Source organism: Thunnus maccoyii, chromosome 24, assembly GCF_910596095.1.
Source record: "Thunnus maccoyii chromosome 24, fThuMac1.1, whole genome shotgun sequence".
NCBI classification, from domain to species: Eukaryota; Metazoa; Chordata; class Actinopteri; order Scombriformes; family Scombridae; genus Thunnus; species Thunnus maccoyii.
In genome coordinates, this window is record NC_056556.1 from 12,016,104 (window position 1) to 12,042,203 (window position 26,100).

The following is a 26,100-nucleotide window of genomic DNA, read 5'->3' on the forward strand; positions in this document are numbered from 1 at the left end:
GGTGTTCAGTATTACCAGAAATGCTATGACCTGAATAGAGTATAACACAAGCTAACAAATTAGAAACAGGTCATTGTAGAAATGCGAAGGCAAAGTTGGAAGATTACCCTTTTAGTTGTTATACCACCCAGTTGACCAGCTAAGAGTAAAATATTGTAGCCTAGACTCGCTGTTGGCTGCTCTTTGCTAATTGTACTAATATCAGTGTTGCCATCAGAACTGTGTTATCACATATGATACCAATCAGCATATCCCAGATGTGTCCCAGACAAGGTCAGGAGCACAGGATGCAAATTCAAGGGGAGACGAGACGTAACAAGACTCTTACTGATACTGCTGGTGTGCAAGGTCAGAAAATTGAGCTGAGCCTCGTCTGGAACAACTCCCATCATCTAATGGGTAGCAAATGCCCCAAATTCAAATGATAAAGCCCTATAGTGGCCATAGGAAATATGAAGCTTGTCTGTTGAACAATGAGCAAAGAAGAAAACTGTATGACACAGACCCACATAGTTCACAAAGGGAGGAGGTCAGGTGGTTGAATGGGTCGACAAAACATCAGACTTTAACATGCAACAGTTAATGTTGGTTACTTTTAACCATGATTCTACAATGATCTAACCCTAACCAAGTTGTTATTTTAACTCAAACCATGATCTTTCCCTAAATTGTGCCTAACCCAGACCATAACCGTAAGTGGTGTCAAATAAAAAGGTGATTTGTAACCGTTTGGAAGGCACTGACAAATGATCTCATTATGTTAACAGGAGTATTAGATCAGAAAACACTTATTGCTGTTGTAACTGTGCTTTGTCCAGTTTCCCATACTGGTATAGTTCTTCATGAGCCATTTTCTCATATGAGCCCCAGAAAGTATCCAGAGAATCATGTCCAGACATTGTCCAGAGTTGCCCTTTCACACAAGTAGCCCAGCATACATCAGGTTGTCCGTGTTAGGGGTGAGTGATACTGCAAAATTTCGATCCAATACCAAGTAATACAGGGCCAGAATCACCAATATTGATACTGACACCCATACTTTTGATTATTAAAAGCTGCTTATGTACTTTCATGTTGGGGAGAGCAGTGTGTCATGATCTATGGGGTGAATGCATCATCAATAGGCTAAATTTGAATACATTTTCATGACCACTAAATGATTTGCCAAATGTTAGCAATCATTGCCACCTGTGAGACCAGGGTTTGATTCCCAACTGAAGCATGTGGTATAGTTTTTTCAATTCAATTAAAATAATTAATTTAGATAACAAGTTTCAATGGGCTGAATATATTATTTGAATGTCTAAATATAGTCTATATGGCACCAGGGTGGTGCCTGGGTAGAGTGAGCAGGAGGCAAGACATGACGCAAAAAGTATAAATAAATTACCCTTATTCTTCACCCTTGGATGGTTGTATTCTTCCAGTTTCGCGCCAGTCACATGATATAAACGTCATCAACACACCCATGCGCTTGCTGTAAATTCTCTGGAAAACAACCTGCTGTATTCACACATAGGCTCAGTCAAACATTACATGGACTTTGTACTAGGGAGTTAGCAGGTTAAAGTCTGTTTAATGTCTGGTCCACTTGATTTGGACATTTACGTTTCCACATACAGCTCCTCCGGGTAATATCCGGTAACTTCAGGGTTGCAGTGCATGTGTGAAAGGGGCTCTAGCCTACATTACTTTGTTTCTATGAACAGTGTAATGTCTTGTGTAAATCCTTACAAATGATATATCATCAAAAAAAGAAGATGCTTTAATGTTTAATCCCACATTTCTATTTTCGTTATATTTAAGAATGCCTCTCTTCACATTCCTCTCATCTTTGTCACAAACATCCTGGTCTTATCCTCCCTCTTTTTGTTAGTGGCACTAATCACCTCCCATATCATCCAGGAAATAGTAACATCCAGTGGATGCAGCGACTCCAGAGGCGTGGATTCCCAGCACTGTTGTCTTCTTCAGGATAAATAGCCTCTTTGCCTTTAACTCTACTGTACCCCAGTGTGCAGAGAAATGTAGTGTTAGCCTTCTGAAAAAGATGTGCAGTCTAGTTGCTTCTAATAATCTTATTTTTGCCACACCGACGCCTTATTGCATTATGGATGCCTCGGGAATGGTGTCCCTTCAAGATAGCGTGGGAATATTTCAGTAGAGGCTCTGCATCTCCGGGCTAAATGCTCCAGCATCATCCTAATTTAACCGCTTGTACCTACATCTCATTTACCGTAAGCTGTCACCGTGTCATGCCTGTTGTCTGAGTCCAGGCGGTGTGCATGGGGATGCGTTTCTTTTATCCGCAGCTGAAGACTTTATTCTCTGCATGCCGGATTTAAGAAGACAGGAGCGCTATGCGGGAGTATAAGGTGGTGGTGCTCGGCAGCGGCGGGGTGGGGAAGTCGGCGCTCACGGTCCAGTTTGTCACCGGGACATTTATAGAGAAGTACGACCCGACTATTGAAGATTTCTACAGAAAGGAGATCGAGGTGGACTCCTCTCCGTCGGTGCTTGAGATCCTCGACACCGCCGGCACCGAGCAGTTCGCCTCCATGAGGGACCTTTACATCAGGAACGGCCAAGGCTTCATCCTGGTCTACAGTCTGGTCAACCAGCAAAGTTTTCAGGACATCAAGCCCATGAGAGATCAGATCATCAGGGTCAAAAGGTGAGACATTGTCCACTTGATTGTGTAAACCACCTTTGAATTATTAATATAGTCTGATGCAACAGACAGCTTATTAAATATGTTTTGGCCCTTTAAATAGTCACATCCTAAAGGGGCTACACCCTTGTCAGTCCAAGAGGATTCCCCAAATTGGTATTGAGTTGAATAGTGGTTCATAATTATTGCTGATTCTCTAATTAATTAACCACAGTGAAATTAAACTACATTTTGCTGGAGTACCACCTGGTACCTCCCAAGAGCCCCTGGAATTCCTTGAATTTAACTCGGAGAGCCTCCCAAAAAATGCAAAATTTTTTACACTCATCATCTCTAACTTTCATCCTCTCAGCTCCCTCCTCTCCCTCCTCCATCTCTGTGAGAAGCCGCAACTACCAGCTCATGTTCCTCATAAGAGGCCAGCTGCGGCTCACCTGTCATATATCAACCCGCTGAACTCTCCCTTGGTTTGATATTCTCTGTCTCACACACATGACTAACTCTGGATGGTTTCGATCAGTGCATTACTCAACGAATCCACTGAGCTCATCTCATGGCTGAATGAGAAGGAGAGTGGAAGAAAAGCTCTGATCTTTCCTTTTGGTTGTGACATAATGGTGGTTTTGGCTCAGGGCCTCCCTTTATTTTGGATATTTAATGACACTGACCGAGTTAGGAATCTTTTGGGTTTTAGCAGAAGGTGTCTGAAAAAGCCATCTTCTTCTACTGGGAAGCTCTGATACCACATCAACACACTAGCAGGGAAAATATAATGAAGTGACATAACTGACAAAGGTAGCTAATAGCTATCTGGTTTAGAAATCACTTTGTCAGACCTTATGTTGAGACAGGAATGTATGCTGCAGTTATAATCCTAGATTACAGTTTCCCTTAATGATGTTAAAGATTAAAAAATAGTTAGATTGTGATGTTCTACTCTTGGCTGTTAAAATCAAGGCAATAATTATGACATTGTTATTAATGAGCCCATTATGTTGAGATATAAGGTTAGTTTTTGTATAAGGTTATACAGTATATGGCTACATTTACAGGTTTTGTATGAGAACATGAAGAACACTTATGTAGACATTTCATTGGTCAGCATAATTTGTCCCAGATTATCATTGGCCCTTCAATTTGTCACATTTTAGAGGGTATATGGACGCCTGTCAGACCAAGAGCCTTCTACAACTTTAGTGATAGGTGGCAGTGAAAGTTATTTTTGCCATAATCAATCACTGCTGCATTCTCTAATTAATTTATAGTGAACACCATGAAATTAAACTACATTTTGCTGGAGTACCACCTGATACCCCTTAAGAGCCCCTGGAAGTTCATGAATCCCACGTGGAGAACCTCTCAAAAAATGCATGATTTTTAACACTCCAGCCCAGGATCATCTCACACTTAAATCATCTCAGCTACCTTTTCTTCCCTACTGTCTTGCTCTATAGGGGAATAGAGGTACTTATTACGTAGGGCCCCAAACTCACAGGGCCTCAAGGTGTCAGTCACCCCACATTTGGGAAAAATATAAAGGATAATTCCAGTTCATTACAACTTGGGTCTTATTCATATAGTTTTGGACTTTGTTTCTATTGGGTATGGCATTATACTCACTAAGTAGCTGCTGTGATCTGAGAGTGTGGCGACATCACTACAATGAAGTCCAACAAGGCAAGAAACAAGCAGTAATATGTTCAGAGGTTGTAAGCTTGCCATGCTTACAACCTCTCAGTTTATCCAGATTATATAAAACACTTTATTTGGTGGTAAAACTGGAAGTGAGTGCGCTTGAAATGTGGGTAATTATACTTAATTGCACAGGAAAACTGTGTGCCCAGATCAGATCAGATCAGCAATTAATTACCTGTAGGAATGAGGGCCAAAACTATGAAGATAAGATTGTTTTGATAAACTGGAATGATCCTTTAATCACGTGCAGGTTGTCAGGGTTGCCCCATGTTAAGATCAGGATGCACGTGTATAACAGCATCAAAAAAGTTCATTCATTCAAAAGAATTATTTATTAACCTACAGTCATATATTTAGAGTTGAACCTGTATTGTTCAGTGCAGTGCTTTTTGTCATAGACTCCTCCCCATCCCTGAAGTGAACTGAGTGCTCCCGTGGCACCTACGTCACAGGCCGAGTGGAAGCAGGACAGCGTCACAGCTGACGAGGCACAGCAGGGAAGAGTGCACGAGGGAACTCCTTTGAAATGAATAATATAATGAGGGATAAAACTGAGCTCTGTCGCCTCTAGCCAGCCGCCACCCAAAGCAGCAGCCCACACTGCACCAGCAGCCACTGTCCTCAAGTGTACATCTATAAATATTTCATACTTTTATTTCACACTGCTCTGGGTTTGAAGTAGGTTTTGTTACTGTATGTGCGAAACTGTGAATAAATAGTGTCCTTAAATGCGTACAGTAACCCACATTATCATTTTAATTTGTTAATAATTTGTCTATTAATCAGTAAACATCAAGTGTTTTGTGTATAGATGTTTGTCAGAGATGGCAATTGACTACAATTTTGATAAATGATTAATTATTAATATATAATTATTATTAGGTACAAGCAAAAAACTGGTTCCAGCTACTCAAATGTGAGATTATGTAATCATAAATTGAATATCTTTTTGAAGGTTGGACTAAACAAACTATTTGAAGACATCACCCTTGGGCTCTGGGAAATCGGGAAGGGCATCAGTATGTACATCAGCGTGCAACTGGACTGTTCTTTTAGAATAGGAGAATATTTTTTGTATGCACATAGATTATATTTTGTAGAGAAATTACAATCATGCAAAGACTAATTGAATTTGAACAAACAATAATCTATTCTGTTATTGAAAAATTCCACCACTGTCACTCAGTTTTACTCGGTTGCCTTTTTTAAAATTCACAGCTTTGTGCTCTCTCAAAGAGAAAGATGAGTGAGTCTCATCACACAACAGGCGTCAATCAGGAAAAATTGAGAAATAATTGAAACAACGCAACAGACCTACAGTAGAAAATAGTCCTTCCTGTAATACAGCACAAAAAATGACAAACATATTCAATGAAAATGTGTTTAAATCCACTTTTTGTCTGACTTTAAAGAGTAACTTAACACTGAATCCACTTATTTAGCTGGTAAATTATATGTACAAACACTTTATTACACTGTCAACAGGAATTCTGGGTCACCCCTACATTCAAAGCTCTTCTCTACACCCTGATGTAGCTTTTACTGTATATTATGACATTATTATTAAATTTAACCAACATGAGAACCAGATCAGTGCACATTGCCGACACATGCATGTAACATCAACGTTGGTTTATTTAAGGATAGTAAGAACAGGCTCAGTTGGTCGTTTAAACACATGCAGACTATCCACTGGGTGTCCATCCTTAATGAAACAACCAACAAATTCAGCTCCTGGTCTCCATTAGCTGTCTCCAGGAGATCAGCCACCCTCCTCCCAAACTTCTTGCTGAGCCAGCAGCAGCAATGAGCACCACACCGAGATATAGTATGTGCCCACTCACCAGATCTTAATGGGATTGTGTTGGGTTGGAAGCCAAGAAGACATCAGGCCTCCATTAAGGAGACATATAAACCAGAATGCTTATGCAGGGCTCCTGGTGGGGGAAGCATGAGAAAGAAGCAAGAATACTATAGGTTACTGTTCTGCGCCTCTGCAGGTGGCTTGAAGCCATGAGATACTGTCTCCTGCAGTGCACAAATCCACATATCACCTTCGCCGTGCTGACTTGCATGCATGAGGAGGGGCAGTGAGAAGCAGTAAACACACTTTCCCCCACTTGTCTCCCATCCAAACTGTGTGTTTTTCACAGAAATCAGCATTTTTGTCTCAACCATATCAGATTATTTGTTTGATAAGACACCCTGCCATGCTCAAATCTTATTTGTATAATTGGTGTATATCTGTGCTAGAACACAATACTCTCTGTAGACTCCAGCACCTCACAGGCTAACCAAATAAACCCCATGTCAGTCGCTATCAGTGAAAACAACATCTGGGTGTAGCCCTCCTCACAATCTAATAATCTCGTTGCCTGCATGTAAAGGTTTATAGTTCTGTCGGCGCAGGAGGAAACACGTTCAAAGCACTCGAGCTGCGATTCCATGCTGCACTGATGCTGTGTCTAATAGCAGGAGGTTAGTGTCACGCACCGCTGAGTGGGAATAGGGTGGAGAGACCAAAACTACGTATCCCAGGGGGCACTTTGGTGTAGGTACAAAGCAGCTTCCTGGCCTCAGGCTTTTAGTGTTTGCCATCAGGAAAGAGGGAGTTGTTCAAGCAGCTGAGGAGAGCCACCAGTAAAGTGCTCATTGTTGAGGTGTTAGTCGGTGTTAAGTGCTGGGTCTTCACAAGTGTTTTCACCATTCTCAGAAGCTTTGTCCCTTTCTCACATTCAGACCAGACTTGTAGCATTCTGGCAGCTCTCAAACATCCAAAAACACATCTGTGCATCATTCAAATACAATCTAATAAACACTGGGACAGTCATTCCTAATGTTTTTCGGTATTAACTCTTTAAAGTGAAGCCACCACTTAAGAAAAAAAAGATTTAGCTTTGATCTGGGGTTTCCCATATGTAGATGATTATCATTTTTTTTTAACTATCAAACTGAAAACAAACTTGCACACTCATATTACTCATTGCAGCCTTTTTCCAGACCTCTGAATCACTGCCCACATCTCAACCGATTCAAGTAAGTCTGGTGTTGTAAAAACATTGGCTCGAGCCAGTCGGAGCTTTGAAGGTGGAAAATAACGATTCCTAAATTGATATTTTTCTTCAATGAACATGACAAAATCGCTAACCGATCCACGCAACTGCTACCGCAGCTTCCATATCAACTGGAAATGACGTTGGCTGGATGGACGCATTGATGGCTACTGATTGGCTAAGGCAATATTTTGAATGTGAACAGCAGTAGTTGGCATCCACTCATCATTCACTCATGAAAACACAAAACTGGGACTGAGTCCGGATTCATCATTTTTGCCCACATGAAATTCTGATACTTTCTGAAAATCTTTTTCACATGCAAGTCAAACTGAGTGTATTGTGTCCTCCATCCAGAAAAAGCTGGAACCCCCATTAATGGTTGAATCTCCGCTTCCAGCCTCAACACACGCTAAAGAAGGGAATTTGGACCATTTGGGACTTATTAGTTGTCCTCACATTACAATTTGGGTTTTTGAAATCAGCACAAAAATGCTCACTTTGGATTGTTTTTATTAAACTGTGCAGAACAGCGGGAATAATACAATTAATGAGGACTTGTCCATTAACTCCTGTACTGCTCATACTGTGTTTGCATCCGAAGTAAAGAAAACGAGATTATCTGGAGGAGCTGGGCTGCACCATTAAAGATGGAAATGAAGCTTGGGGATTCATCGTAAAAAAAAAAAAAAAAAAAGACTCTAAAGACCTTCTCCATCTGTTGTGCAGGCCCTCTCTTTGTCTGTTTATCACAGGAATGTTTGCGGTTTGTTGTTTTGTTGCCTTGCTTTCTTCTTCATGTAGGCACTTCTTCTTCTATGGCACTACAGAAACATTAGCTGCAGATGCTTTGTTCTCTAGTAGTAACACCCCTTTGGGAATTAACACAGTGTAGGCGCTATAGGTTATGTGATTTTTCTGTCCTGTCCTACAAGCAGATACATGGCTGGCTGTCACACAATGTAGCTGCTCCAACTGCTAATTAACAGCAGATGCAGAGCAAAGAGGCGGCTGCAAGGTTGGAGGGCTTCATGTTGGAGATGCCTGACTGTTCTTTTGTAATTTCAGTGTGTGTTTGCCTGTGCTGTGGGGCTTGTGAAACGGGTAAGTGAAGTCACTGTAGCTATTTAGCACAGCAGGTAGCCTTAATAAGGCTGTTGTACCCCGAGGCTAAGTGGAAAATGTAGAGTCTGTCTTTTTTTGTGAGTTATAAACACTGCTTCTTTGTGCGTGGGAGGGTTTGTGTGTTTGCCTTTTTCTCAACAGTTGGAACAACAATGGCAGTGACTTGTTTTTGTGTGTTTTAAAGGTCAAATGTATATCAGCAGAAGTTATACAAGATACCACATCCGTTAATGAGGATGCAGCAGTCAGACCTGTGGCTTTTAACAAACGGAGGTACAGAGGATGGCTTTAAAAAAAAAAAAAAAACTGGAGCTCAGCAGTTTGCAGTGTGAAAGCCCTGCAGCTGAGCACCTGAGCTCCCTCTGAGTATCATCCTCAAAGAGTTTTACAGCGACATTTTAGAAATAAATAAACATTTTTTAGCATCACCATCTCTGTATAATTTGCAGTCGGCCACCTGCTGTTGTCTGTCCCATAAATCCAGTGTGACTTATCTCTCATGAATTTTCTGCAAAACAAAAAGCTGCATATTCATACAGCTGGTAGTTTCAAGCAACACATTCCAACTGGGCTGATAATTCCCATAATGCACGGCTGCCAACCCTTGTGCCGGACCAAGAGCAAGTTAGCAATGTTTGTTATTTTCTCCTGTTTTATATTCATATGCATGCAGAGTAAAAACACTTTGAGCAGAATATAAACACTGTAACCACACCTCATAAGCCAGAAAAGCCATGAGGACATACCTTATGATGAGTATGGATATAATGGTCATATAGCAGTTACAAAAAAAAGTGCAAAAAAGTGATGTTTTGAAGATTTAGTAATGTGTGGTTATGTGGAAGAGGTATTCAGTAGTACTAAAAATACTGCAGCTTAAACATATTCCATTACAAGAAAGCTCCAGTGTTAAAATTTTTACTTATATTATCAGAATAATGTACTTAAAGCTGCATCAAATTTTTGTTGATATACTTTTTGGATTTTTGGCCACAAGCTGAAAACACAGCAATGGCTCTATTATGTTATTATCATTGTATAAAGTTGAATGGTTTGAATAAACAGTGGCTTATTTACATATCCAGCAAACATAGTGAAACATTAGCATTCATTTGGACCTGTGTTTTTGTCCACCTGACAAATTTAAATCCCATTTTTATTTTGGGCTGCACCAACTCCTGACAGAAATATCTGGCTAGTTAGTTGCCAGCTTTGTCTACTGTTTGGTGCCAGGGCAGTTAGCACACAGCTGGTTTATCTGAGCTTTTTTGTTGAAAATAGCTGCCTGCTGCTATTTGAAACAAGGTTCATGAAAGCAGTCAGACAAAGCTGTAAAACCAAAACAATGAGCCGAGAAAGGCTAAAAGGCTCATTGGAGCTACATAGATTGATGGATTTACCATTAGAAGTAACTCCTCTCATATTACACATAGTCATTTTGATCGATTGTTAAAGGTGCAGTGTGTAGAATTTAGTGGCATCTAGCAGAACGGACTTGGCAGAAATGGAATATAATATTCATAAGTATGTTTTAATTTGTGTATAATCACCTGAAAATAAGAATTGTTGTGTTTCATTAGCTTAAAACGAGCCCTTTATATCTACAGAGGGAGCAGGTCCTCTTCCATGAAGGCCACCATGTTGCACCACCATGTTTCTACAGAGAGAAATCAGTCTCTTCTGGGTCATTGTGTTGCTAAAGATTTTTGCTTTTGCTCTCTAATGCTGCGCCATCATGTATCAGGATCTTTGCAGACAGGAAATGAGGCACAGATAGATAGTTGTGGTTCCCGTGAGTATTACCAAAATGTTTCAGTGATATCTCATTTATCACTAAAAGTCATTGATCAATAATGAGAAATACCTCTTCTTTTTATCGTAGTGCAAATAATAATTACATTTACAGTATTTTATTTGTTATTTTAAAGGGCATATTATGTGTTGGTGTATTTTTGATTTAGAGACATATTAGGTCTATGTATCTGTTCAGCAATTTTATGCAACTTCTTTTAATCTGTGGAACATGTTAGTAATTTTTTTTTGCAATGAAATAAGTTTGAATTTTAATTTTCCAAGTCAAGAATTTGCCAGCACCATTCTTCCATTGTAATGAACACACCATTTTTGGTGGGTGTAGCAACCACCACATTTAAAATTAATTATTTCCGTCCCTGCCTGGCTACCCCACACCCAAGAGTAAAAAAAAAAAAAGAAAACCAAACTGGGCTGTAGGCTACAGTACATTAGGTAAGCAGTGTTCCTGGCTCCAGAAAGCACAGCTATTTTATACACCAATTTTTCACTGTCATACCATGTGTAACTTTTAGATTGTGGTTTAATGTTTGGATGAACTTGAGTAATGAGTTGTTAGAACACTTGTCATGTAATTTGTGCTCCTCTGCCCAATTTGTTTGACAGTGAAAGTGACTTAAATGCATCAAGAAACTGAGCTGAAGAAGAGTTATATTTGTGACTTATTTTGTGTTGGATTCTAGTCCAATTTCATCATCTACATGTTGGCGCCGATGTTATTTCTGAAGTGATTATTGTTACTCTCAAAATGCATAAATTTATACTGTAGTATTCAAATTTTTCTTGGCATTCCCCTACGGCCCTGCTTGCATACTGACAAACCCCAGAAAGCCTCTTCACATGCAAAAATATCAATTTATTTTTTATACAAGAGGTGACAAAGTGTGAATAATGTGGGATAAAAGGTGAGCATTTTAGTTTAAAACACAAGCATGTGGAGGTTGTTAGAGTTAAAATAGTTCTGAGACACTGAGCGCAAAACTCTTTTTAAGTCTAATATTTAACCCCAAACACTGACTGACATATTCTTCAATAATACATGATATCAGCCTATAAATCCCTGTGGGGCGGGTTTTGTTCCTGCTGTGTTGAGCAGTTTCAGCATCTCCTCATCTGGCGAGGAGGGAGCGGTAGTTTGATGCTGCAAAAAAAACACATTTTATACAAACTCCCCACCCAACCCACCCCAGAGAAGCTGGCTCTCCCTGTGTCTTTGTAGTTATATATAGAGTTTCTCCTGCAACGCTGTCAGATTGCATTTGTCTGCATGGTGCTCTCCTTGTTCACACTTTACACCCTCTAGACTCCAGCTTTCCAAACACACACACACACACTCACACACTCACAGGGGCCGTGCAAGATGCTTGTCCTGCTGAGGTCAGCTGCTGTTTGTACGTGTGTGTGTTGTGCAGTGCAGCGGCTGTTGGGGAGGAAATGTCAAGCTGCAGGGAAGTCTTTGGCATTTGAGCCTTAAAGAGTGAATTTTCTCCGCTTGGCAGTCTTGTTTGTAGACCAATCAGGGCAGAAATTGCTGAAATTATTTATAATCGCGCTTTTTTGGAAGCTTTTTCTGTCTGGCGAATTCCTCCGGGAGGTCAGAGTTCGAGCTCCGCCACAGAACAGCAGCCTCGAAGCTGCCTCCCTGTCTTGCTGAAGAATGCTTAAGCAGGTTCAGCAGGTGCTAAAGTGTCCTTCACACTGGGTCTTCCCCGCTAAAGGACGCTCCCTGCACTGGTTCCTCCCTCCGCCCTGCTGCCTGCACTCATTTCCTCCAGCTCTCTAGCCCGCTTTAGCTCAGTGAGACTTTGTCAGCTCTTTTCCACGCCTCTGCTCTTCTCCCAGCTGAGCAGCGTGGCAGCAGGCCACCAATTTGTAGATAAGAGCCCATTTCTCAATAGCACCAGCAGATCAATAATCCAGGCTCGGGATGCACTTAGGAATGAGTGATGGTTGAGGCTATTAGGGGGTCTGTGCCATTACCTGTTGTGAGAATATACAGTATACCCTCTGTAATTGACATTCTGTAGTTTAATCAGAGAAAACATGAAGGGCGTCTTACTGAGATGTCTGGTATCTGAATAAAGTGGGATCAGGCTTTACTATAGAATAATAAGTAACTGTCTTTGTACTGTAGCAACCGTAGTGTACTAAGACATTTGGGAAACAGCTTTTAAAAGGTCAGTTCACCCAAATTACAGAACAAAACCATAGCTGGCCAAAAGTATGTGGAGTAATCAATTGATTAATTGTCTGTAAAATGTCAGCAAATTGTGAAAAATGCCTATCACAAGTTCATGAAGCCATAGTGATGTTTTCATGTTTTGTTGTGTCTGACCAAACAAAAAGATATTCAGATTTCTATCATAAAAGAGTAAGAGAAACAGAAAATATTCACATTTAAGGAGCTGGGAATTTTTACCGTCTTTTTTTTTGATCAACTAATCTATTGACTAATCATTGCAGCTCTAATGTGGACACCCAAACACTACACCCATGTGGACAGGGATGTCCACATACATTTGGCCATATAGAGTATTTTCTTGTTTAGTTGTAGCAGTATCTATCCATGCAGAAAGTTATGTTTTGTTTTGTTTTCTTTGTCCAGGTTTTCTCTGAATAATCCAAACACCTCACACTTGGAATGGTTTACATTGGAGCTACTACTTTCTACTGAAGAAATAGTCCCTGTTTTCCATTTCCCAGTGCTTTGAGCTGCCACATTATCTGCAGATGTTACTTAAATCCAGTTCCTGGCACCACAGAACCTAAAGGAACAAGTACCCATGTTGGTAGATGTTTGGGAATGAGTGCCATCACTATAATCAAAACCCCAAATGAGAAAATATGTTTTGGAGGAATGTTGGAGTGTCATTGAAGCTGTTGTGGTGGCTCGTGGTGAAATAAAACCTTACTAAGACACTTAATGTTGTTTTTTTCCTTTAATTTGTCACTCATCTGTGACCCTTTAAGGATCTACATATGGAACTACAGGTGTCTGCTCTCCTCTTCTTCTGCACATGATATTTTGGGATGAAACTCTCAATTCCAGCTGATACACTGCAGAGTTTCAGATGTGGGAACACACAAGAGTCACAGCTAAATATGAAGTAGAAGGTACGAGGCCGATGTTCATGTCCAATCATGTGAGAGCACCACATTAGCTTTATTCAATTATTCAATAACCTATTCCATTACTCTCCCCAGCCTGGTTTCCTTGTATTGATGGCTCAGTGGGAAGAGGACTGGGATCATCAGCCACACACTGGGGAAAAAAGCTTTTGATCCGTTAAGACATGCTTAGTGCATGATGGAAATGATGCAAAGTGGAGAGCTAACGATTTTAAACAAGAATTGGAAGCCATTAAGTGTACAGCTTGCATGCCATGCACAGGCACGTATAATGCATCCAGGAATAAACAGAGCGTCACAGCGTTCGAAAGAGGCAGTTATTGTTTGTGATGACAGTTTTCTAATGGGACCACCTACTGATATTAGACACCCAGGGAGTGATGGAGGCCTCCTGGGAAGCTGCAACTGAATGTAACTGTGTTTATTCCTCCCCTCTCACTCCATTGTGCACTGTTCAAACCCCTTATTGTTTCAGCATCTAACAAATACAGTATGTAGGCCAGCAATGCACAAACACACACATGCTGTCAGCGAGTTTAGTCTCTCTTTTCCTCCTTCTTTCTCCCCTACGTATCAGGAAGTTCCTGTCTGTAACAAAACACACCCAGCGGGAGGAGAAGGCAGTAAAATTTCAGACGTGCGCTCCTCTGATGTTACTTTCTCTCTTGTTTCCAGGTACCAGCAGGTGCCGGTGGTGCTGGTGGGTAACAAGGTGGACCTGGAGGAGGAGAGGGAGGTGTCCCCCAGTGAGGGCCAGGCGCTGGCCGAGGACTGGGGCTGCCCTTTCATGGAGACATCGGCCAAAAGCAAGACCATGGTGGACGAGCTTTTCGCCGAGATCGTCAGGCAGATGGACTTCTGCCCTCTGCCAGACCGGAGAGAGGCCTGCTGCCCCGCCTGCAGTGTACAGTAGCAGCCTGATATGCCTGCTGGAGGGGTGATGGATGAGAGGATGTTAGAAATTAGAATGCAAATGAATTCCTATGAGATAGATTGAAGGATGGAGGGGGTCAAGAGGAAAAAAAATCCACTCTTGCTATCACTATTTCTACCTGCTTTTCTGTATCTAGCAGTTCAGGCATGTGCTCTGGTTAAGAGGCATTCTGTGGAATGTAGGAAAGCGCTAAGTAAAGCAGAAGTAGACAAAGCAGGTTAAGGGAAATTTTAATTTCATCACTTCTGAGACACAGGCTGGGTTTTCCCTTGAAAGGAAAAACACTTGACCTCCCACATCCATCACCGTCCTCCTGGTTAACAGAGGCAAATTTACGGGGGTTTCCCAAAGGCAGCACGGTGCCAAAACCATCTTAAAAGCCATCTACAAAGTGGATCATAGTGCTAAATGCTTTTGGGAAACCAGCCATAGGTCCAAGCAGGGATGGCAATGTGCTCAGCAGTTTTATTGGTCCTGTTTTCTTCTGCTTGTGTTTTTCTTTTTTGCACTTTTGAGACTTTTTGAGCTTGTACCAGGAAAGACCGATCACCAAGTATCTGAACGCGGATGTCAAGTAACACCACTGTGAAGGAGTCGTACTGGAAGTCAGTTTTACAGCAGGCCCGCCTAACTACGAATGAATGAATGAACAGATGAACGAATGTCTTACAAGGAAATCGCACCTTTGGGGAAATTCATTCGGAAGATCCCAAATGTTGTCATACTGTGGATGATGTGTGCATGAAGTCGTGCCGTCACACTGACACTGAGTACAATCAATCTCACCCAAAGAGACAGTATCAATCAATCAACCAGTCAATCAATCAGTCATTAAAATGTACGAACACTCGTCTTTACACCTTACAGATGATACAAATGCCTTGTTACATTGTATGAAGTGAACATCAGTGTCAGTGTATAGTTCATTTATCTTAAGTCACATGAGATATGTTAGTGGTTTAATGTCAGAAACACTTATTTTCAACAAAAAAAATAAATCTTTATGCACAAATGTGTCTTGCTCATTTATTGTTGAGTGATTATTTGGTGTAAATCATATGAGGAATATGTTTTACTCATGTCATCTACATCTTTGAACATCTTACCTCTGTCCTTTTACTCCAAACCTCCAGAGGTCATAAGATTTGCCCTCATTGTGAAAATAGCCTCACAGCTGCGCTATTTAGCAGTAATCTGGCTCCATCTTGGCTTGCGTCGAGATGATTTATGATGTTTTGGTCTTGCGGCTGCATTCCCCGATCCGGCGTCCTGCTGCTGCCATTAGTGCCAACACTTACTGCTGATTCTGGTCCTGTAAAATCCAACAAGCATTTGTCAAATTCTGAGTGCCATTAGAGTCCATTAGAGGATGAAATTGAGGACTTTTAGAGCCAAGATCATAACTTTGGATTTATTCCAATCAGCATAAGAGTCTTTCAACACTTCTGAAAGAGAGACTAAGGTAATTCAGAAATAATTTCTTGAAGGATGTCATAAATAAGACTTTAGTACAAATACAAATGTAGGAATAAAGAGAAAAAATATTATACAAGTATAATTATATCAAGAAATGTATCATATACATGTCATGATTACTGTAGGGTTTCTTTAACTGTTATTAATTAAGCTTTTGCATAGGCATAATTGAAATGACTGCAAACAGCGACACCTGCTGTCACAAACTGGAACAGCAGCTCCTTTTATACATCACACGGAACTTTGCAACGAGTGATGTCAGTTCCTACCCGGACCTAAATAGATGTTGCACACGGCACAGGCATGGCGTCCCTTACTGACATTTAGCCGTTTGTCCTTCTACAGCTGTTTTAGTTTTTTATATGTAATGTCGATGAAATTGTAATAAAATATTCTTCATAATGGCGACCAGGACTGTGTGTCAAGTTCTCCACCGCCGTAAGTAGCGAGCGAACCGGGAGGCTAACCGAGTTTATGTCAGGTCGTAGCTACATAATGCACCAGTTTGGATAAAATATACTGCTTTTAAACAACAAAATGCTCTCAAAGTTTGTTTAAAGTCTTGAGTTGATATATTTTATATGAACTAGGGGTTTCTCGTCTCAAACGTCGCAATGCGGCATGTTTTATTGTATACGTTATTTGCTAATGCAGCTATCGTCAGGTTCACATCACGTTACTGTTAATAAACGACGTTTATTGTTGTTTAACTGTGCATAAAGATGATTACAAAGCTTTAATTTCTGCTTCACTGCTTTTATAATCACGAGCATGACCTTAAATAGTTCAAACTTGATTAAGTGTGAAGATACACTGACTTGTACACATTATATCCATGAATTAGATATTATAGACGTAACCGAAATTCTTGGTACCCTTACATTTTATTAAAATAATGCACCATTCACCCTGAACAGTGTTGAAATTAAAAGATATTTTATCATTAATGCATGTCTATGTTTGGTTTGCAGTGGAACAAAGCAGTTGTGAAAATAACTGAATTAATTATTCTTCAAAGACACTAAACAATTATTGATGCCCCTTAGAGGTTGTAAGAAATAATTGATTTGTAGTGATACTTTTAGCAGACTATCGTGTTTTAATTAGTATCACAGGTGTTTCCAATCACATGATCACTCATGCAGCCATTTTAAAAGGAGAAAAATACTCCCTCTGCTGTTTTGTGCCGCTGTGTGCATCAAACAGAAGGGAAACTAGAGAGTGGTCTGAAGACATTAGAGGAAAGGTAATAGCCAAGCATGGTCAACGTAAAGGTTACAAGACCATTTCCAAAGAGCTCGATGTTCCTGTGACCACTGTTGACAAGCCACAGTCCTTCTGGGAGAATGTGCTTTGGACAGATGAAACAAAATTAGAGCTCTTTGTTAAATCACATCAACTCTATATTTACAGAAGACAAAGTGAAGCCTTGAAAGAAAAGAATACCGTACCTATCATGAAACCTGGAGGAGGCTCAGTGATGTTTTGGGGTTGCTTTGCTGCCACAGGCACTTGGCACCTTGAATCTGTGCAGGGAACAATGAAATCAGAATCGATCAATCTATCTATATATCTGTCTTGTCCTCCACCAAAAAGGCCTACAAACACTTGAGCCTACAATTCCCATAATACAACTTGATAGCTTGCTTGATAAGTACAGGAGGGCCCTTTCATGTAAAGGTAACATCAGTAAAAAAAAAACTTCTCCCCTCCCCAGGTTTTGCATCTACTGTAGCAGCTGTTCGTCCATCAGCCGCCGAGATCCACAGCCAGCGCAATGCCGTCTTCTCCAGAGAGCAGGCCAGGCAGAGAGCTCTGTACCCCCGCATCGAGAAGATAGAGGTGTCCATGCAGGGCCCGGGACTGGACGGCACGCTGCTCATCATGAACAGAGGGATGTCCACTCCGCTGAGCTGCGCCAGGCGTGAGTAAAAGGGAGTGTGGGGGGGGTCAGTTAACCATTCTCGGGTTGAGTCTGTACACTTTGCAGCCCTGTATCTGTATGTAGATGCAAAATCAACCTCTGTAGGGATGTAGGGAACGTGTGTGACTTACATGTATTAATAATGTATCGCTAAGTTTCGTATTATAAATAAATACTTGTTTTGCACTCCTTTGTGTTTCCTGCAGACCTGACAGAGCATCATGTGACCAGCTCAGCTCTGGCCCTGGTAGACGGTGAACTGTGGCCTCTCCACCAGCCCCTCACCCAGTCCTGCTCACTCACTCTGCTCACGTTTAAAGACAGCAACCCAACACTGGTCAACCAGGTACTTCTACAAATATATATAAAGTTCTTTATATGCATTTTCAGATTGTTTTGGACATGTATTTCATGTTCATCTGATTGATGTTTAGCATTTTCTTCTATTTCTTCCTGATTTAGTGAGGAAACAAGGAGAGTCAGAGAATTCTCTACTCCAAAAAACATCAACTAATTTGGAAGCAACTGCATTTTTATGTAATAAAGTGCTCTGACTTGGATATAGTTTATAGTTTGGATGTTCAGTGTGTCCTCTTGTCCTCTACTTAGGCTTATTGGCGTTCCTGTGCAGCCCTGCTGGGTCAGGTGCTGGAGACGGCATTCAAGGACGATTTTACGGTGGAGCTGCTCAGTACACCAGAGGTTCCAGGTACTGGAGCTCCTCTTCATGTCTCCAAATTTAGCCTGAAAGTGGAATTTGTCTTGGATCGATAAATCTCTGCCAGGAACATTTTAGACAGGATTGAAAGTATTTCTGTGACATCAGTTATTCAGGTTGATTTAACACAGTTCTTGGTAGGTCATTTTTTTTAGTTTATATTGTTGAAAAGTATGTTTTTTGACTCTGTTTCTGCTTCATCTATTTCCCTGCAGTCATTTCAGGGGCCTTCTGCTGTGATGTGGTGCTCGACCCTCAGCTGGACTCATGGACTCCCTCTGAGGTGTGTGTGTGTGGGGGGGGGGTCAGAAGCTCAGTTAAGCCTCTGCAATCATGACCATTTTCATTAGCAAGAAAGTAAATAAGGTTTCCCTAAATGTCTCCTGTAACACTTCAACAATCCATTCCTTGTAGCCTTTAAACATGGTTAAAGTTTGTAGCTCTGTCCTTCACAAATAACAGACTTTATGGTCCCCAAAGATATAAGAACATCTAAAGAAACTTCTCAGACCACTCATCATTTCACAAAATTACAGTGATATCGAGTGTGAAAGTGAATTCTTGACAAAAAATTCTTATTTCAAGGTTTACTCAGCTGCTTTTTCTGGAGCTTTCAATCACCTTCTGTGGTCTTCTCAGTGTTCAGTCTCTATATGATAAAGGAAGACAGTGAGAGTAAAAACCTTTCAAGCAGTGATATTGGTTAAAGCTCCAGGGCAGCTAGTAAATGGACCTAGAGAATTTATTTGTTAACAGCCTCATTTAAACTCTGCCTAATGCTGCTGTTTAGCTATATTTCTGTTTTGTGGGGTGTTGAAAGTTTCTCCAATTTAGAACTCTAGTTCAGTTTGGTAAAATAAAAATAAAAGTATTTAAAAATGAGAGACAGCTGGTGCATCCAATCTAAGGTTTATGGGCTGGAGTGACTCCATTCGCCAGCAGCAGTTTGAGAGGAGGAATGAATCAGAGGTTTTATTTGTAATTGCTTTGGATTTCAGGGCTCAAGTAGGTGTGAATGATCTTTGAGTGTAAAATAGAGGCGTTTGTATAATGACATGGCTGTTTTTCTCTCCAGGAGTCGTTGCGATCTCTGACCCGAGGAGCCCAGCAGCTGATCCACCAGGACCTGGCCTGGGAGCCTCTGGAGGTGGCGCCCTCTGTGGCGCTGGAGGTCTTCTCACACAGCAGGTAGACTGACTCCTGCTCAGCTCTATATACCACTGATACTCCCTCATAGCTCTTTTCTTTTGCCCACTTTATACCTCTGTCAGTCTGTCACTTCTCTGCCTCCTCAGTATTCTAATAAACAGATGAAGACTATAGTCGTCGACGACGGCATTAAGCTTTCTCTCTGTCTCTCTCAGGTGTAAACAGGAAGAGGTGGAGCAGAAGGCAGCACAGAGTCCCAAAGGCACAGTGATGCTCTACAGGTGACATTACACACACTACACACAAGTACATTTACTTAAGTACTGACTTTAAGTATAATCTGAGGTACCTGTATTTGATTTTAGAAGAATATCTTATACTTTTACCAGGGGTTAAAGTTCTCAGACACCACGCCTGATTTCAAGCATAGAGCAGTTTAAATTCATATAATACTGAATTCAATACATCATATACTTTTCCTCCTGGACAACTCTTCAGGCTCACAAATCTTTTCTTGCTTTAATCCCTGTTTTACTCCACTATATTTTTTTGTTATAGGTTAATTTTCAGATTAAGATTTTATATTAAAAAAGTATAAGATCAAAAAATAAAATTGTTAAATATTAAGATTGGCTTTCAACATTTTTAGCTTGTGAACATTTACAAACTTAGTTTCTCGTTGGGTCGCTTGTCATATTTCAGACATCTGAGTAATATAAAGTAATATCTGTCTATCTATCTGAGTTGTTAGCAGTTGAGCCAAACAATGATTTCCCCTCTAAACTTCTCCGATGGTTTCATTTAAATAGCTGTTCAAGGCCCAAAGTGATCAAATAATCCAGTATTTCACTAAAAAGCAAAGATTAAAGAAAAGACTATAAAGAATACAATTTTGCGCAGCAGAAATGTTTTTTTGTTTTTTTTTCCTTCTTCCCTTCCCCATTAATCATCTGATGACCCTCCAGATGTATCTTGTAACCTGGTATCGGGGTTAGCCCCTAGATTGGGAAGCCTAACCACCACCTTTATGTAAACTAGTTAAAACTAGTTCCACCTTGAACAGCTACAACAGTAAAATGCTGTTCAAGTATTGATTGATTACTATTGACAACATAATAATGTCATATATAATGATATATCCGTCATAGGAGCTATTTTCCTGCAGAACTTTGATACTTTAAGTACATTTTGCTTTAACTTTGACTTTAACTTGTAATGGAGTGTTTTTACATTGCTGTATTGATACTCTTCTACCACTGATGCACACAGTTTGGTTCAAACGCTCACTACTGTTTCCAGTATCTGTTTCATGTCACTTTACTTATATCTAAAGTAGTACATATCCTAACCTCTCACAACCATTCATCTTGCTCTGTAGATGTGGTGATCATGTGCTGTTGAGTGGGGGCCCTCTGGTGGCCAGAACAGGCCTGTGCTCGCAGTACGAGGTGACAGCCCTCCACAGCTTGGAGCAGGGACCCTGGGGCCTCCATCGCCGAGCGCAGGGCCTCTCCCTGCCTCTGCAGCTGCAGGTACAGACATTTGTGGGGAATACAGCACCTTAGAAAGTAAAACTTAGGATGTTTTCAGTTTGTGTGTACATATGATTGCACTGGAATGAAACATACATGCTGTTAGTTTATATTTTAAAATCATTAGTTTCCCAATTACCAATGAAATGAAACTACATTCCTTCTAACCCACTTAAAAATGCTTTAATATGGATTTCAGTGGTGAAAAAGTGATTCTCTTTGTAGCAGTCTGCAAAGGCGGAGAGTTTTCCCTGGAGATTGTGAATAAAATCGATGTTGGCATGGATCAAAAAACACACAATATGACTCTTTTATTGTCCCTATAATATCAAGCTGACATGTATAATAGCACAGTAGTGTATGGCGCAGTAAAGGTGCTTTATTAGTGTCTACATGTGCCTGCTGGTCACGTTCTTTTCCTCCCCGCAGGCTCACCACACAGTCTGGAGGAAACTGAGGCAGCGGGCAGAGAAACTGGTAAGAACAAACATCTCCGTTTTCTACCTCACTCACTCCAACAGCAGCGACATCAAAGCTGCAGCGCCGAGGCCAGCTCAGAGAGGGCTGTTAGTGTTTTGGGACATCGGTCCGGTCTAGATGCTGGATACTCGTCCAAATCGCTGCCTGTTCCACATTCAGCCAGCTCTCTCTCTCTCTTCCTGGCTGCAGATTTTCACAAAGTAGCCAGAGGTTCGGATTTAACACTGCTATTTTTATTTCTTTGCATTTATATTTTGTGCAAAAAAAAAAAAAAAACAGAGAGAGATGCAGCAGGAAAAAAAGCAGGACTCATCCTCTTCATGAAGGACAAACTGCTTTTTTTTTCCTGACATCAAAGACAAACACTAACTCAAGATCCAAGGAAGAAGAAGTATTTTTAAACCGCTCTGGGTTCAAGGCTCTTTTCTAGATGTTGTACTTTGTGACACTCGGATCGAAACAAAGTTGAATCATCTCAGCATAAGCAAGTTTGACTAAAGGAGAAGCATAAATCCCTTCAATTCAAACTAGGCTAAGAGTTAATTTTGGATGGAGCCATCTAGGTGAAATATATTTTGCCGCAGCCTTTCTGGCATCCTCTGTGCATCGCTGATTGCGTAATGTTAAAAAAAAAAAAAAAAAAAAGATGTACTCATTAAGACACCCTTGATTTGGCAACTGATGACATACTGTGCTCTGTGGCCTACATTTTATTTTCACACAGATTGTGTTATTCAGGGAATTGAAATAGCACTTTATTAAAGACAAAGTATGGACGTGAGAGTTGGACCCGTATTAGAAGCGGAGAATATTTGGATCACGTCTTTCTGGAGTTTTTACAAGAACAGGATTAGCATGCAGAGCTGCTGCAGGAGCGGCCGGACGTCCGTTTTTTATAGCCGTAGAGGACATATTATCACCTGACACACTAATGTTTGCTGTGGCGAGTGTGCATATGATGTGTGTGTAGAAGGCAGTCGTCCCGTCCTTTTTGTCCCATGTGTTAACAGAGCATCACGGCCAATCAGCGGAGGAGCTATAAACTGAAACAGGCTGAGAACCTCCCTGAAGGACGTTTAGACTGCAGTATTTTCAGTATATGTTGGCAAACCAAGCCTGATGCACATGCCCACACTGGCAGGAAGTGATTATTTAATAGTTTCTATAAAAACACAACAGCCAGGCTCGGCTTGTCATCGTCAGTGTTGGCAGATAAAACGTTTGTCGCTCCTTCATGTGGGGAAAAAAACGTCCAAAGATGTGAGAGATGTCGAACTACATTAAGAAACAGCTTTGAGAGCCACACTTGGAAACATGAGCCGCATGTATTTCACCTCTGAAAGTTTACACATGACAGTGTTATTCTGTCCCGGCTAAGATTCGTATGTGTCTTTTCATCTGTTATTCACTCATTCTTGGTAAACATCTCTGGTTTCTGACTGGAACTTTGCGAAACTACATTTTTGAACTCCTCATACTGGAGCTTGAGATAATTTACCAGATAAACCTCATTTGGAAACGCTGAGAAAACACAAAACAAAGTGTAAATTGAAACAAAAACCTCAAAAATGACATTTTATGAAAACAGAAATATGACTTTAAAGAAAAAAAAGAGGCAAGACAAAACATAAAAAGAGGAACACAACAACCTAAAAAACTATAATAATTCTTCTTCTGTTAAGTAAGTTCAGGCACATCATTTGTTTTTCATAATGAAACAAGCTCCATCTTGTGTCATGTTATTACTCGCTCCAACGTTTGAATTTTTCCTCTTATTTCTTTCCAGTCATGGATGCATTGGCATTGATTTCTCTAACCACAATTAAGTTATAAGTTTCCAGCTGAGAGCAGATGTCCTTGAAGTTTGAAGTAAATATTTATCATTCTGACACTCCCTAACAAGTTATTCGTGTTCTACATGGAAAACAAGGGAGGTTCTAATAACAAGTTTCATTTCAATGTCTTCAACATGGATCAAACCAAAACATAAGACTAAACGCTCCTCACTCGATCCTCTCCAACATATTGATGTCACTGATTAAATTTAGCTTGTTTCTATGTTTTCTCTCCAGAAACTGAATGCAGTCATAGTTCCTCCCATTTTATGTTGGCTTCATCTCTTTCCTGCCCAAAGATTTTTTTTTTAAATTTCTGCTCTTGATTTCATAAAGAATGCAACTGTTGTGCAAACTTCTGTGTTTAATGCTTCAAGTATCATATTATTGTGCAAGATGAGATAACGTATCATGAGATTTCTTTATTAAATAATCATAAATTTAAAAAAAAAACGTCATTTAAATTTCTGTTAGTTACAATAACATTGCATTTAGCAGAGTAACTGCTGAGATCTGGGAACACGGCCACGTCTCTTCACAGAGTCCAACAGTGCAAGAAAAACAATCAGACAGGTTGTAAACAAGCCAAACAGTTTAACCAGATTATCTCTCACTTTACTTGGAGGTAAAACGGAAAGTGAACGCTTCCTAAAACGTCGGAAATAATCTGTGTGCTTACGTATGGCAGGTACAGTAGGTCAAAGGTGAACCATACAGTCTGCTGGTAAACTGTTTTTCTCTTCCAAATCCGTTTTTTTTAAGAAAGAAATCTCAAAAAAAATGTCGCTGGTTTGTATGAATGAAGCAGCGAAATGTAAAAATGCTGTTACTTTTTATTTAACAAAGAATCTTTGTGCTTGGGTCGGATTATATTATGTGTTTCAAAGCTGATACATTTCATGTTGCGTCTGCAGTCTTCGGATTACTTGTGAAAAGTGGACAAAATAACAGGAACGCCTTGCAATCTACTGCAGATCTGCACAGTAGCTCTGCAGTACATCAGCTCTTTATGACTGTATTAAACAGATATTGAATCAGCTTTATGTTTTTAAAGCTGCAATACATTATGTTGTTAAAGTGAAAGATTTGTGTTATTCAGTCCACCTCCTGTATGTGCCACCGCGCAGAACTCACCAAAAACAGGTTCATAAAAGCAGCGAGGCGTGGGCGAGTGCACTTTTGTGAGCCGGCTGCAGGCGGTAGGGAAGCATGTCCCCTGTCTGCCTCCAGCTGGCGCTCAAAAACATGGCCGCCCACGCTACAGACAGATTCTCCCAAATTTTCCCTGTGGGGAGCGTCATGCCCCCACACCCTTCTAACATCTCTGTGAAATGTCCTTTTTTAAAGAAGATTTTCAGGCCATTTCTGTTCTGCTTTATGGAACCAGAGGAGGCTAAAGAGAGAGGATGTAACAACTAACAGTGATTTTAATGTGTAAATAAATATCTTGTAGTTTCTTCTGTTTACATTTGTGGCTTTTTCTTTTTTTTTTTTTGCTCAGGTGGAGGTGCAGAGACCCGAAGAAGCGACTCCACCCCCTCCTGTCGACTCAACTCCGCCTCCAACCAGCCAGTAACGACCCCCGCGTAACCTTCCACACACACATACACACTTTGACATGTATCTGATTGTATTATTTGCTCAATAAATATGTAAAAATATGTGACAAATTACTTCCACTCATCTCTTTCTTACAAATAATCGCCGCAAATTGAAGAGAATTGTTTTTCCCGTGATGCAGTCGCCGTATGAACCATAAGCATCTTTCTTGTGTGTGTGTGTTCAGCTGATTGCGGGTGCGTAGGAGCAAAAAATGGAAACTCGTGGATGTGCGCTTGTGTGTGTGTGTGTGTGCGTGTCAGCAGTTTGCTTAACAACAAAAGCGGAGTGTGTGTGTTAGCTGAAGGTCAGGCTCCAGCGCAGCTGTCGTGTCTATCACTCGTCAGACAGGTGGTTCTCAATCCTCAGAGTGTGTGCGGAGGCAAGTGTGAGAAAGTGCGAGCAGGCCTGAGGATTTAAACCATGAGGCCGTATCCCCCCCCCCCCCCCCCCCCACCCCCACCCCCACCCCTTCCCCAAGAATTCCAAGTGTATTGACACATTAGACACAACACTCCTGGTTTCTGCCAGAGATCACACTTTTCTCATCCAACCACTACAACAACTGTAACTGCACATCCTCAGTGTGTAGAGATGCTGTAGCTTTGTTTGGTATCACTTTATAAGGTATTGATTGATAAATAGTTTCTGATGCTTTAACAATTAGTCATAAGCCATTAATAAGAACAGCTGTTGCCTGGTTGCCTTTCAAATAAGCCATCAAGTCTTCACTTATTATTTATTATCAGTAATAAACAAATTACTTTCTAATAAACCAGCAATTCTGTGGTAGCAAATGTAAATAAAGAGATGTTATTAAATGCTAATAAAGGGTCTTTGTGTAAAACAACTATGCAAGTGTAAGTGAAGGAGGATGTGAAGGACGTTTACCGTGACGTTGCTCACAGTTTCTACTTGGTCTCCTTATCTGTGAGGAAAGTCTTCTGCAGAGCTGAATTGACAAAAAA

General features: G+C 40.7%; 2 protein-coding genes and 1 long non-coding RNA gene across 3 annotated transcripts; 2 read left to right on the plus strand and 1 right to left on the minus strand.

Annotated features, from left to right (window-relative positions):
- The first annotated feature begins 1,871 nt into the window (after nucleotides 1-1,871).
- LOC121891786 (ras-related protein Rap-2a-like) lies at nucleotides 1,872-15,445 on the plus strand. Its single transcript, XM_042404346.1, has 2 exons — nucleotides 1,872-2,674; nucleotides 14,161-15,445. The coding sequence occupies exons 1-2, from the start codon at nucleotides 2,361-2,363 to the stop codon at nucleotides 14,396-14,398; spliced, it is 552 nt and encodes a 183-aa protein (XP_042260280.1). The 5' UTR covers nucleotides 1,872-2,360; the 3' UTR covers nucleotides 14,399-15,445.
- Nucleotides 14,336-17,383, minus strand: LOC121891788. Its single transcript, XR_006094155.1, has 3 exons — nucleotides 17,347-17,383; nucleotides 15,526-15,731; nucleotides 14,336-14,414 (listed from the first exon to the last, which is right to left on the minus strand). It is a non-coding gene; the product is annotated as an uncharacterized LOC121891788 (long non-coding RNA).
- Nucleotides 16,155-25,194, plus strand: mrpl39 (mitochondrial ribosomal protein L39). Its single transcript, XM_042404344.1, has 10 exons — nucleotides 16,155-16,333; nucleotides 17,613-17,819; nucleotides 18,026-18,165; nucleotides 18,429-18,528; nucleotides 18,753-18,820; nucleotides 19,613-19,725; nucleotides 19,902-19,967; nucleotides 21,065-21,218; nucleotides 21,648-21,695; nucleotides 25,035-25,194. The coding sequence occupies exons 1-10, from the start codon at nucleotides 16,297-16,299 to the stop codon at nucleotides 25,107-25,109; spliced, it is 1,008 nt and encodes a 335-aa protein (XP_042260278.1). The 5' UTR covers nucleotides 16,155-16,296; the 3' UTR covers nucleotides 25,110-25,194.
- The last annotated feature ends 906 nt before the right edge of the window (nucleotides 25,195-26,100 follow it).